General features: G+C 49.9%; 1 protein-coding gene across 1 annotated transcript in view; it reads left to right on the top strand.

Annotated features, from left to right (window-relative positions):
• The window catches only part of Col23a1 (collagen type XXIII alpha 1 chain), a 304,345-nt gene that overhangs the window by 276,296 nt on the left and 14,118 nt on the right, over positions 1–13,931 (top strand). The window contains exons 9-14 of the mRNA XM_059270491.1: positions 5,517–5,633; positions 6,440–6,475; positions 8,349–8,375; positions 10,209–10,262; positions 11,392–11,454; positions 11,854–11,898. Of these exons, the coding sequence (XP_059126474.1) occupies positions 5,517–5,633; positions 6,440–6,475; positions 8,349–8,375; positions 10,209–10,262; positions 11,392–11,454; positions 11,854–11,898 (342 nt within the window). The remainder of the gene's footprint in view (positions 1–5,516; positions 5,634–6,439; positions 6,476–8,348; positions 8,376–10,208; positions 10,263–11,391; positions 11,455–11,853; positions 11,899–13,931) is intronic.

Consider the following 13,931-nt stretch of genomic DNA (forward strand, 5'->3'; position numbering starts at 1 on the left):
GTGTAAATTTTGGTTCCTGCTCTGTAGACCAGACTGGCCTTGAACTCACAGAGATCCACCTGGCTCTGCCTCACAAGTGCTGGGATTAAAGGTGTGTGCCACCACCGCCCAGCTGGGAGCAGCTTTCTAAGAAGCCGGGGAAGTGACAGCTGTCCCACCTATTTAGGAGCTCCATCCAGTATCACACCTGCTGCATACTATTCTGTGCTATGCTGTGCTGTACTATTCTATGCTATGCTATGCTGTACTATTCTATGCTATGCTGTGCTATGCAATGCTATGCTGTACTATTCTATGCTATGCTGTGCTGTGCTGTGCTATGCTATGCTGTACTATTCTATTCTATGCTATTCTATGCTATGCTATGCTGTTCCATTCTATTCTATTCTGTCACAGGGGGTCGAAAAAAATGAGTGTTGGTTCGGTTCAGCACACTCAGCCATAAACTGCCTTTCTCTGGGCTGCGTTAGGTGGCTTTGCCTTGTGATTTTTGCAGTCCTTTCCTGCTTTTCTGACCATACCACCTGTTTGCCATCTAGATGGTTTTCCCACGGCTCAACACAGGCTTTATAAGTAGAGATCATCGTGGGTACAATCTCCGTGTCCTCAAGGTAGACTGTCCCAGTGAGGGGGCCTGGCCTGCTAGTTTGCTGTGTTCCCCAACCCTTACTCACCCTGTGTTTTCAGGGCCAGACCTCAGCCATCCAATCCTGGAGAGAGACGGGGGGATAGTTGGGGGAAAAAATAAGGGGGCACACACCTTACTCCAAGTAGCAGGAGGCAGAGCAAGCAGATCTCTGTGAGTTCAGGGCTAGCCTGGTCTACATAGCAAGCTCTGAACCAGCCAGGGCTAGGGATACCTAGTGAGACCTTGTCTCAGAAAACAAAAGCCTGTACAGGAGTCAAAAATCGTTTCTGTCTTGATAAGTTGAGTCCAAGCCAGGAGTGCCCAACCCGGAGCCTCTGAGCTATGAGCAAATGAACAGCAGAAGAGAGAGTTGAATCCTTCTGGATTCAGTCCTGAATGAAATAGGGATGTCCACTCATCTTCACTGAGACCGGATATCCAATCGCAATGCTGATTTGGGGCCTAGACTTAAAACTCTCTGATCAGGGCCCTGGCCATGCCATACTGAGCAGGAAATCTGAGTGGTAGCCGTAGAGAGCTGCCAGTCATTTACTGAGGAAATTGAGTGATACGTGTGTGAAACATAGTCTGCCAGAGAGGTGAGCTCTTTCCTGGTAAGGGAGGAGACACAGATGGAAAAGAATATCTGAAAAAGACCAGTTGCCATTCTGGCACGGGGTTTGAACCCCTAGAACAGAAACAAAGTGCCCAGTGAGTGTGGCAGCTCACCTGTAATTCCAGCTTCAGAAGGCAGACAGAAGAATCCCACGGCAAGCTGTCTAGCAAGACGAGCCTCATCTACCAAGCTCTGGCTCTGATTAAGAGACCCTGCTTCAATGAATAGGTGGAAGAGCTATTGAGGATGATTCCTGACATCGACCTCAGGCACATATGCATGCAAGCATGTGTGTGCCCATGTATCTGTAAATACATGTGCGAGCGCACGCGCGCGCACACACACACACACACACACACAAAATGGGGAAAAAAGCGAAAAATAGAAGCTGGAAAGATGGCTGATCAGCTAAGAGCACTGGCTGCTCTTCCAGAGGACCCAGGTTCGATTTCCAGCACCCACATGGCTGTTCACAATCATCTTTAACTCCAATTCCAGGCAACCTAATGCTCTCTCCTGACCTCCATGGGCACCAGGCAATACATGCAGGGGGAAAAAAACATAAACATACATTAAATAAATGAAAATTTAAAACTTTTTTTAAAAAAAACTAAAAATAAAGCCAGGCATGGTAGTGCACGCCTTTAATCCCAGCACTCAGGAGGCAGGGATAGGTGGATCTCCGTGAGTTCTAGGACAGCCAGGGCTACACAGAGAAAGCCTGTCTTGAAGAAAAAAAATTTTAAATAATTTTTTAAAAGACCACTTGCCCTGGCAGCAGGAGAAGGTTCAGTTTTTCTTAATTCAGTAGCCCTAAGTAAACAATTACCATCCCCGGCCCCCAGGCACTTCATCTGCATGATGGGAGGTAGTTTGGCCCGGCCAGCAGTTCAGAGAGGCTGTGTGAGACCATCTACACTCTACAGGAAATGTTTGCAGGGTTCACATAAGGCTTCTTCCTTTCCTGGTTGCCAGAAAGTCGGGAGCCACTACACCGTGGCCCATCACCTGTGCCGTGCAGGTGGGCCGTGATGGGGGTTCGGCACGCCTGAGGTCTGACCTGGTACTAACACAGGGTAGAGAGTCAGGGGTTTTGTGTGACGTAGACTGTGTCACCCTTACTTGCCTGTCACTGTAAACTCACTTGCACGTGTGGTAAATAAGTCCCTGTGTACCTTTCATGCAGTTGTGCCTAAGGTGACATCATGCACCCCTGTGGTCCAACCTGTCAATCTGGAAGCCGATGGTGATTCAAACCACCAGCCTTACTCAGACTTCCTCAGTCTACACATGGTTGTGTGTACACGAGTGTCTGTGTTTGAACGTGAGTGTGTGAGCACAAGCGTATGTGAGTGTATGTGTTTAGCTGTGTGTGCATGAGTGTATGAGCATCTGCAAATAAGTGTGTGCAAATGTGTGTGCTTGACTGCATGTGTGCATGCGTGTATGAGTGTGCACAGATGTGTGTATGAATGAGTGTGTGTGTTGTTCATTTGGAACCTCCAGCTCACCCCTGCATGATCTGGAAAGCTCCATCTCTCTCTCTCTCTTTCTCCAAACCTGCCCTCTCAGAGAATCTCCAACAAAGAAAAGGCGCCAAAAAGCCCAGTTTTGTATTCCTGGTGACTATTGCAACTTCCTGCCCTGCTGCCGCCAGCAGCCCAAGTCCCCACCTAAGCACCGCAGCTTTTGACCATCCTTGGGCACAAACCCATCTTGTAGTGTCATCATCAGCCCTCGCCTGTATAACCTCCCTGCTTTAGTTCGGGCGTGACTTCTCCAGCCTCAATCTCTGGGACTGGAGAACCCACCTGGGAGTGGCTTTGCTCAAATAAACCTGTTCTACTTTTTCAATTCGGCTTGATCTGGCTTACTGTGTGGAGGAGAAACCTGTTATTGGGATACAGAAAACCTAGTGTGTGTGGGGGTGGGGGGTGGATGTGGGTGTGTATGTGCAGGTATTTTTTCTTCCATATAGTGTTAACTTATATGGACTCATATAACCCACACAAAGATCCCTCATGCTCTCCTTTCCTATAGAGGATCACCTCCCTCCCTCACCCCTAGATCCTGACAACCACTAATTTCCAAGTTTTTAACTTTCTCACTCAAGAATAACAGGTGCCGGGCACATGCCTTTAATCCCAGCACTCAGGAGGCAGGCAGATCCCTGTGAGTTTGAGGCCAGCCTGGTCTATAGAGTGAGTTCCAGGCAGCCAGGGCTGTTACATAAAGAAACTCTGTCTTGAAAATTTAAAAAAAAAAAAATTTTTGAAAAAAAAAACAATTTTGCCAGGCAGTGGTGGCTCATGCCTTTAATCCCAGCAATCGGGAGGCAGAGCTGGGTGGATCTCTGTGAGTTCAAGGCCAGCCTGGGCTACAGAGTGAGTTCCAGGAAAGGCCCCAAAGCTACACAGAGAAACCCTGTCTCAAAAAACAAAAAAAAAAAAAAAAAAAGAATATCAGGTGTGTGAAATCATACAGTGATAACTTTTTAAAATAATTTTTAAGATTTAATATTTTTACTTGTATATGTGTGTGTGCCTGCTTGATTGATGTATAGCATGTATATACAGTGTCTAGAGAGGCCAGAGGGTGTCAGATCCCCTGGAACTGGTGTTACAGGCAGTTGTGAGCTGCCATTGCTGGGAATGGGTGCTGAGAATTGAACCCAGGTCCTCTGGAAGAGCAGTAAGTGTTCTTAACCGATGAGCCATCTCTCTAGGTCCATGTATAACTTTGGGGGATTTTTTTTTTTCATTTAGCGTAGTTTCCCTATAGTACACAGGTTTTTCATGTATCAAAAATGTATTTCTAAACTGGGCGGTGGTGGTGCATGCCTTTAATCCCAGCACTCAGAAGGTAGAGGCAGGCAGATCTCTGTGAGTTCGAGCCTAGCCTGGTCTACAGAGTGAGTTCCAGGACAGCCAGGCTGCACAGAGAAACCCTGTCTCAGAAAATCAAAAGAAAAAAATGTATTTCTTCTTCTTCTTTTTTTTGGGGGCGGGGAGGGGTATGTTGTTTTAATTTTTGTTTTCCTTTGTTTTGGTTTGGACTTTACAGTTTGGATTTTTTAATAACGTATTTTTTGTGTGCATGTAAATATGTGTGGGCACACACACAGCACAGCACAAGCATGGAGGCCAGAGGATAACTTGGGAGTCAATTCTCTCTGCCCACTCTGTGGGTCCCGGGATCAAGCCAAGGTCACCAGGCTCTGGCAGTCAGTGCCTTTTTCAGTTCGGCAGTCTCAATGGCCCTGGCTTAGATGTTTTGAGACAGAGTCTCATGTATCCCAAACTGACCTCGAATTCACTATGTAGCCAAGGATGACCTTGAACTCCTCCTGGCTCTGCCCCCGGGTGCCATGCTGGGATCACTATATACTCTGTTTTTGTTTTTGAAACAGGATCTCACTTTGTAGGTAAGGCTGGTCTGGAACTCATTTTGGTTTTTTTGGTTGATTTGGCTGTTTGTTTGTTTGTTTGTTTGGTTGGTTGGTTGGTTGGTTGGTTGATTGGTTGGTTGGTTGGTTGGTTAGTTGGTTGGTTTTTAAAGACAGGGTTTCTCTGTATAGCCCTGGCTGTCACAGAACTCACTCTGTCGAACTCACAGAGAACTGCCTGCCTCTGCCTCCGGAGTGCTGGGGTTAAAGGCATGTGTCACCACCGTCTGGCTCTGGAACTCATTTTGTAATTCAGGCTGGCCTTAAGTTTACAGCAGTCCTCCTGCCTCAACCTCCCAAGTGCTGGGCTTTGCCTGTTCCTTTTCTGTTTACTGCTGAGTGGCATGCCATAATATGACATGGAGCTCAGCCTCTCGCCTGTGGGAGGGATATTTTGAGAGCTTCCATTTCAGGCAGTTACAAAGAAAGCTACCAAATAGCCACATGCAGTTGTGTGTGAGCATAAAATAAATGCCCACTTATGCATGTCTGCCCCTTTTAATGCAGCCAGAGAGGACCAAGTAGGACGTTCTTGCAGGAGACACTGTCTCACCCACCCAGCACGGGCCATTTCCCCTCCTGACAACAGATCTAGGCTTCAGATGCTGAGAAGGTGGCAACTAGGTCCTGTTGGGTCTGTTCCACCAAGGTCCCCTCCTGCAGCTACCAAGAAGCAGCCAGAGCCCAATTTCAAAGCCTTGTGCCTGCCTCAAGGGCTGGGCAAAAGGAAGGCACAAGGGTTGCCCATCTAAGAAAGCCCCTTTCTGGAAGCTAGAACCTTACCGTCGCCTCACCCTCAGGGTCAAGTCAAACCATGTGTCTTTCAGGGAGCCCAAGGGCAAGATGGAGCTGCAGGACCTCCTGGGCCCCCCGGACCACCTGGGGCCCGAGGCCCTCCTGGTGACACTGGGAAAGACGGCCCCAGAGGAGCTCAAGGCCCAGCGGTAAGAGAAGGCGTGTGGAACCGGGGTCTCCAAGAGCTGGTCCTATATCGGCTCACACGCCGAACCCTGATTCCCAGAGCCAGCTCCAAACCAGCATTATTCTTAGCAGGCCCAACGCCAACCGTTACCCAATGCACACACTCAACCTAGACCCAACTCTAACTCCATCCGCAGCTGATCTGCTCCTTAGCCCTAATCAGGACCTTGACCTCAAATTCTGTCCCATGCCCCAGCTCAGACTGTTATTCAGACTCCGCCTCTGAGCCTGACCGCAAACCCAAGTCTGACCCGAAAAGACCCATGGACCCTAACCTTGAGTTGCAAGCTCAGTCTAAATCCTCACCCCAACTCTGACCCAGAGACCCGCAGGTGAGCCCTTTATCTGCAATTCTCCACCAACCCCTATTCCTCTCCCTGCTCCCTTTCCCTCAGTACTAACTAATGAGCCTCAGTTTCTCCCCAAGGCCATGTGAGGCCAGTCCACAGAAAATAGTTCTCTCATCCCAGAGACTCCAACCTGTCCTTCCCTCCAGTGCAGAGACTCTACTAGATGACCAGGGGCTCCTATCAGGGCTGGTCCTCTCAGTTGGCCCATCTATTCACTGTCACAATAGGTGCATAACTCCCAAAGCCTCAACCTTCTCATCTGTGAAGTGGGGACATTATAACAACCACTTCTCAGGGCTGAAAGAAGGTGAATTTGGATGCTCTATTTAGAACCCTTGCCCATGTCCTGGCATGAGATTCAGGCTCAGTTAATGTGGCATCTGTGGGTCACTCACTGCTATTTTCACATACCTCCTTAGGGTCCCAAAGGAGAACCTGGACAAGATGGCGAGATGGTGAGTGTCCAGGGTATTTGCAAGGCTAGAGTGCAGGGCTGTGGCTCCAGGGGAGGGAAGCCTCTTTCCCACTGTAATAGCTACTTTCCTCATTGCTATGGCAATGTGCTTGGCAAAAGAGACTTCAAGTAAGAAAGACTGATTTTTGCTCATAGGCTGAGGGTACAGTCCATCGTTGGGGGGAGGCCGTGGTGGCAGGAGCCTGAGGCAGCTGGTCACACAGTGTCTACAGTCAGAAAGCAGAAAATTGTGAATGCTGCTGCGCAACCACCTTCTCCTTTTACTCAGTCCAGGACCCCCAGTCCATGGGACAGTGGTGCCCACTTTTAGTGGGTCGTCCCCATTCAGCTGAACCTTTCTGGAAATGCCCTCACAGACGCACCCGGTGTGTGTTTCCATGGTGACTCTGTCTGCATGTATGCCTGCACGCCAGAAGAGGGCACCAGATCTCATTACAGATGATTGTGAGCCACCATGTGGTTGCTGGGAATTGAACTCAGGACCTCTGGAAGAGCAGCCAGTGCCCTTAACCTCTGAGCCACCTCCCCAGCCCTCCATGGTGATTCTGAATCTAATCAAGTGGACGAGATAAGCCCTCCCGCCTCACATCCCCACACCAGGGTTATGGAGATGTACATGCTTGTGTGCCCATCCCTGTGTCCCCAACCTGGACAGCGTTCTAGAACCTCCCTTCCGGATGAGAGTCCCAGTTCCTCTGTCACCTTTTGAGCCCCACACAGCCACTGCTCGAGGCACAAGGGGGCTGCCCTAGGACTTGGCTCAGCATCTCTGCTTCTAGCCACACCTGCCTCTTCCTCTGCGATGTGATGTCACCCTTGATAAGAGGAAAATGACAAGACAGCCCCAGGAGTACCTGGAAGGCTGCGTTCTTAACCACGGAGCCATCTCTCCAGGCTGCATGGATAACTTTGAGAATGACTTTTTTCCCCCACATACAGCAGTTTCCTTGAAGTGTATCCAACTTTTTGGATGTGTCAGAATTTTGGGTTTTTTTCTTTTTTTTTTTTTGGTTGGTTTTTTTGGTGCGGGGGGGGGGGAGGGATGTTTTGTTGTTTGGGTTTAGGTTTTCTTTTTTATTTCATTTATTATCATTTTATTGTTTTATGTATATGGACCTTTAGCCCGCACATACATTTGTGTACCCCATGGGTGCACAGTTCCCCTGGAGCCCTGAAAGGGCTTCAGATCCTTCATTGTTGGGGGGTCTGGGGGTAGTGCTGTTGTTGTTCTGTTTGTTTGTTTTCTGTGCATTGTTGTTGTGTCTGTGTGAGGGTGTCAGATCCCCTGGAACTGGAGTTACAGACAGTTGTGAGCTGCCATGTGGATGCTGGAATTGAACTCAGGACCAATAGAAGAGCAGCCAGTGCTCTTAACCGCCGAGCCATCTCTCCAGCTCCCTGGCTTTTCTTTTTTATTTTGTTTAGTTTTGGGTATTGGTTTTCTTTTCCTTTGTTTTATTTGGGGTTTTTTTATATTTTTGTGATTTTGTGTGTGTGTGTGTGTGTGTGTGTGTGTGTGTGTGTGCGCGCGCACACGTGCATGGTTGTATCTGTGTGGGGGCACTCACACACCACAACACCCACATGGAAATCAGAGGACAACTTGGAGAAGTTGGTTCTCTCCTCCCGCTGTGTGGGACCAGGGATTAAACTAAGATCATCGCCAGGCTTCGGCATCCGGTGCCTTTACTGGTGGAGTCAGCTCACCAGCCCTGATTTGGCGTTTTTGAGACAAGGTCTCATGTATCCCAGACTGGCCCCAAATTCACTATGGAGCCAAGGATGACCTTGAACTCGAACCCTGACCTTCCTGCCTTCACTCCCCTTGTAACACCTCCCTTCTCTTGTTCCAGGGCCCCAAGGGACCTCCAGGACCCAAGGTGCGTGCTCAGCACCCCTCCTGCTCCTTCGCCTCACTCCCCACCTTCTCCCAACTTCCCTCAGTGAGACTGAGGCAGAGAGGTTAAGAGACTCAGTTCAAAGGAGAGACAGGTTACTGCATCTGTAGGGCTGAGTTTACTCACCTGTTAAATGGGGGCATGGCCTATCTTTCCTGCCTTGACTTCACATCAAGCTGTGAGGGCTGAATCACGAGACACCTTGGCTGTTGGGGTTTGTGTTTGTTTTTGGTTTGGGGGCTGGGGGTTGTTTTGTTTGCTTGTGGGGTTGGTTGGTTGGTTGGTTGGTTGGTTGGTTGGTTGGTTGGTTTTGATGGTAGTGTTGTTTTGAGACAGGGTTTCTCTGTGTAGCCCTGGCTGTCCTGGAATTTGCTCGTAGACCAGGCTGGCCCTGAACTCACAGAGATCCACCTGCCTCTGACTCCTAGGTGCTGGGATTAAAGGCGTGCACCACCACTGCCCAGTTCTGGTTTTTAAAAATACTTTATTTTCTATGTAGTTTTAGATTCACAGCAAAATTGAAGGAAAGGTACAGAGCTTTCTTGTATGGCCTGCACACACTCGCCCTGCCCACCCCACCACAACACCCCACACCCCCACACCTCTGCCTCTCATATGTGTAGTTCATGGAGCTTCCCTTGTTGTTGGCATCCCCTGTCAGAGTGGTACATGTGTCACAATTGAAGAAATTACATTGACACATTGTCCCCCAAAGTCCACCGTCCACAGGAGGGTGCCTAGTGCTGTTGTGGGACAAATGTGTAGTGGCTTGTGCCCTCCAGTAACATACCTAACAGTAATTTCACTGTCTTAAAAACCTCCTTTGCTAGGGGTTGGGGAGATGGTTCCGTGGGTTAAAATGTTTGCTCTTTAAGCATGAGGACCTAAGTTCGAATCCCCAGCACTGTCACCATCACTTGGGGTCTTGTCAGAAATGCAAATTCTGGTTGCTAGGGAAGTAGCTCAGGGGGCAGAATGCCCGAGTAGCACAAAGTCCTGAGTCTAACCCTGCAGCACAGGGTAAGCTAGGTGTGGTGGTGCACACCTGTAATCCTAGCACTCCAGAAGTGGAAGCAGGAGAGTGATCCTTGGCTACATAGTGAGTTCGAGGCCAGCCTGGACTACATGAGACCCCAAAAGGAGGGAAAGGGGAAGATAGAGAAAGGAGAGAAGGGGAGGGGAGGGGATGAGGGGAAGGAAGGGGAGGGGAAGGGAGGGAAGAGGGAAGGAAAGCAAACTGCAGCTCACCCGAGACCCACCTGAGACTTTGGGGTGTGGGTGGGGTCTCTTTAGTCAGCCTTCTGGATCACTGAACATGTAGGTTTGAGAACCAAGCACCAACCTGGAATGTTCTCTGCTTTGTGACAAGCTGGCTGCCTCTTCCCATGCAAGTCTCAGCAAAGCTGCCCCATGCTCCAGAAGGCTGGCTGTCCCTAGGTCCCTCCCCATGTGCTAGGTAGGCACAGTGCCTTCTGTTTTTTACCCTCATGTCCACAGATCAGGGACTGTGTGTGCTCTGGTCCCTGAGGAATGCTCACCAGCTCTTTGTTGACTGGTGAACTTGCTCCCATTCACTTGTCCATCCCCTGTGTCTGCAGAAACCTACTGAAGCTGGTTCTAGGCTGTTGTAGGGACTGAGATGGTTCTGCTCAGGCCCTGCCTTAGATGGCTAAGTGCGGGGAGTACCTGCCACTAGTGCCTGGACCAGACAGGTGTGCCGTGAGTCTAGAGCAGGTAGGGGCCAGCTGGACCACTCAAGAGTGTGGCCCACGTGTCCACGTGCAGTGGCTTCAGCCTCAGCTGTTGTCTTCTCAGGGGGATGATGGGATGCCCAGCCAGCCAGGACTCCCTGGACCCCCGGGGCCCAAGGTAAGTACACAACCCTCTTCCTCAAAGTCTGCTGCCCTCCACCCTCCAAAGTTGCCATCTAACCAGAGATGCCCCTTTCCGGGCCCTTTCACTTCACGGGGCTATGGGCCGATTCCCAGGACAGGCCAGAGGGAGGAAGCAGTGGGCCCTGGACACCTTGGCAGCAGCGTGGCTTCTCATCCAGACCGTCTGTCTCCCCTACCCTAAGTCCTCTTGGATCCCACCTTAGTCTCTCCACGCCCTGCCTAGTGCCAAGCTGGGGATAGGATGCTATCTTCACACCTGGTGCCCCAAACCCTTCCTCACAGCCACCAAGCTCCTAGCCAGCCTGCCTCCAAATTGTCTCTTGGACCAAGCATGGTGGCACACACCCATAATCTCACCACTCAGAAGGCTGAGGCAGGAGGATCTGAGTTTGAGGCCAGCCTGGGCTACAAAGTGAGACTCTGACTCAGAAGAAGCCCAAGAGACTGAAGTGATGGCTGTCAGTCCAATGTCTGCCTTGCAAGCACAGAGATGTGAATTTGATCCCCAGAACCCACATTTTTTTTAAAGGCGGGGGCTAGGTGTGGTGCTACATTCATTTAATCCCAGCACTCGGGAGGCAGAGGCAGGCGGGTCTCTGTGAGCTCCAGGACAGCCAGAGCTGTCTCAAAAGCTAAATTCAAAAAGGGAATTTATTTATTTAAGAAAGCAGGCATGGTGGCTGCCCAGCACTGAGGAGGAGGACCATCAGCTCCCTGGGGTTTGCTGGCTGCCAGCTTAACTTATGTAGCAAGTTCCAAGCCAGGGAGATACATCCTATCTCAAAAACAAGACCAGAAGATACATGATGCTAACAGAGTGACACTCAGAGTCCCCCTGACTTCCACACATACACGTGCACTCACATACATGTGCACTCACACACATGTGCACCTGCAAAGTCTCTTGAGCGACCCCAGGTGTGTGCCAAGATCCAGACCAGAAGGGGATGGTCGTGGTCCTGTAAACCCCTCAGGCTAGAGAGAGCTTTGATCTCCATCCCCCAGCCCGGAAGGGCCACATTCACCAGGAGGCCTGAGCACAAGGCCCAGTGGCCCCAGGCTAGCACCTCTGCTTGTTTTCACTGATAATTTCTCCATTTCAGGGTGAGCCAGGGGATGTGGGGCCCCAAGGAGAGAATGGAGCAGACGGTGCCCCAGGACTGAAGGTGATATCACAATGCTCTGCCTAGTACCTGAAGGCCCCATTGACACTGTCACCCAGTCACCAGGGGACAACGTGATTTTACCTCTTAATTTGCAAGTCCCAGAGGGCCTGGACCAGGGGTCCCCTTTGACTCACAAGCAGGGTGGTCTGAGGGAGGGTGGTCCATGGTTCAGAGCCAGCAACAAGGCCTCATTCAGGCCCAGCTCTGGGGTAAGCTATCATGTAGTCTTGGGCTCCTGGGCCTCAGAATCTCCACCACTACTCAGTGTAGAAGGCTGCTCTTCTACACGGGCTATGAGGCCCCAGCACATGGGCGTTGGCCTCTTTGGGGAAGAGGGGATGGAGGTGAGATGGAGCATAAGAATCTCACACACCAGCAGACATCCATGTGTCTCCACAGGGGGAACCCGGCTACCCAGGCACAGATGGAGCCACAGGGCCCCGGGTAAGCAGCATTCCTTCTGGCCACAATGGTGGGATTCAGAAGTCCCTTGTCCCCGGCAGGGGTCCCAGAGGGTTGGTGAAGCAACAAGCCCTAGGCATCTTTTTTTCTTAAATTTTTTGGTGATTGTAAAACTTTTCATAACACATGCCTATAGTGAAAATTAAAATATGGCTGTATAAAGGGAAGAATCCCACTTGTTAAGTAAGAGCTCTCTCCCTTCCCAGCTAACTGTATACTCTTCTAGAATCTTCTTTACATATTCAAACATTGGTCTTCTAGTTATCATTAGGCATGACTTTGCCTGCTTTGGAATGGTCTTGCTTTTTCAAGCCCTCTGCGAGAAAAGCAAGTGCTCTTAACGACTGAACCATCTCTCCAGCCTCTAGCCCCCAGATCTTTTGTAACTAACTCATGTGTCACCAGCACCTGGAAATGTAACTCAATACTGCCAGCAGTCTAACGTAAGGAGCCCCACTCAGAGCCTGAGGAACTCTACTCAGGTTCACCCTGGTCCTTGACATCCACCACAAATGTTATTTTTAATTATGTATATATACATGTACCTGTGGGGGGAGGGGTGTGCATGTGAGTGCAGTGCCTGCAGAGGCCAGAAGAGGGCATCAGATCTCTTGGAGCAGGAATTACAGGTGGTTGTGGGCTGCCTGATGTGGGTGCTGGGAACTGAACTCAGGTCTTCTGCAAGAGCAGTGTGTATGCACTCTTGACGACGGAACCATCTTTCCAGCCCCAAGAGCAAAGCAAAGTTAGTGAGTTTGTTTATGAAGCAGAAAGACGTGCACTTGAAGAGAATCAAGTGCGGGTATTAAGAGGGGGATGTGCCTAAGTAGTTCAGCTAGATATGTGATTTGGGATTTTAAAGCTACTTAGTCTAGGGCTAAACTTAGACGTTAGGAAAAACCATGTACTGGAATATTTTATTTTCCTTACCCACAAAATTCTGTCCTTGAAGAGACCTTTTCTTTTTGTACACTGAAGGCTTGCAGCTGGAGAAGGGAGTTAGGAGAGAAAACATACATCAAAGGACTCCTTATACATAGGCCCCAAGGCAGTTGGACTTGAGGCATAGTTCATTTGAAATTTTTAGCAGTCTCGTATGTGACATTTCTCAGAAAGAGTACAGCTCCTTTTGCAGATGAGCTTGTCTGTTATAATGAAAACTTCCACGTGTCAGCCAGCGAGAGACCAAAATAGAAGTCAGCAAGAGTGAGGGGCCTCTCCCTTCTCGTCTCCCTTGCATTCCCCAGACAGCTCTCCCGCCTGGTGTGGACATGTCTTTCTGCTGACTATAGTGTCCCATCTTTGGCTACGTTTTCCCAGACCATCACGTATCCCCTGTGCTCCGGGAGCTGAGGAGCTGGGGAAATGGCTCAGCTAGAGCACTTACCAAGCAAGTGTGACAAACAGGTGGGAGGACATGGTGGCCAACACGTAATTCCATGGAAGGCGGAGACAGGGGATCCCCAGATCAAGCTGGTTGCAAGACTAGCCATATCAGCAAACTCTGGGTTTAATGGAGAGACCCCTGCCCGACTCAGTCAATAAGGTGGAATCAGCCTCCCTTGGTCAACACAGTGTCTTAGAAGGGATTTGGAGCAGTTGGGTTGCTTCAGTTGGACACATTTAAAAGTCTCCCCATCAAAAGGAGGCTTTGTAGGCTGCGGATGTAGCTCAGACCCTAGAGTGCTTCCCTAGTATACATGGAGCCCTGGGCGTGGTAGTGCACACCTGTCACTTGTAGTCTCCCCACTTGGAAGGTGGAGAAAAATCAGAAGTTCAAGGTCATCCTAACTTATATACTAAGTTTAAGGCCAGCCTGACCTAGAGATCCTGTCACACACACACACACACACACACACACACACACACACACACACACACGCAGAGAGAGAGAGAGAGAGAGAGAGAGAGAGAGAGAGAGAGAGAGAGAGAGAGAGAGAGAGAGAGAGAGAGAGAACATAGTGGTACAGGCAGGTAGATCTCTGAGTTAGAGGCCAGCAGGGTCTACATAGCAA

This window comes from Peromyscus eremicus, chromosome 8a (genome assembly GCF_949786415.1).
Source record: "Peromyscus eremicus chromosome 8a, PerEre_H2_v1, whole genome shotgun sequence".
Classification (NCBI taxonomy): domain Eukaryota; kingdom Metazoa; phylum Chordata; class Mammalia; order Rodentia; family Cricetidae; genus Peromyscus; species Peromyscus eremicus.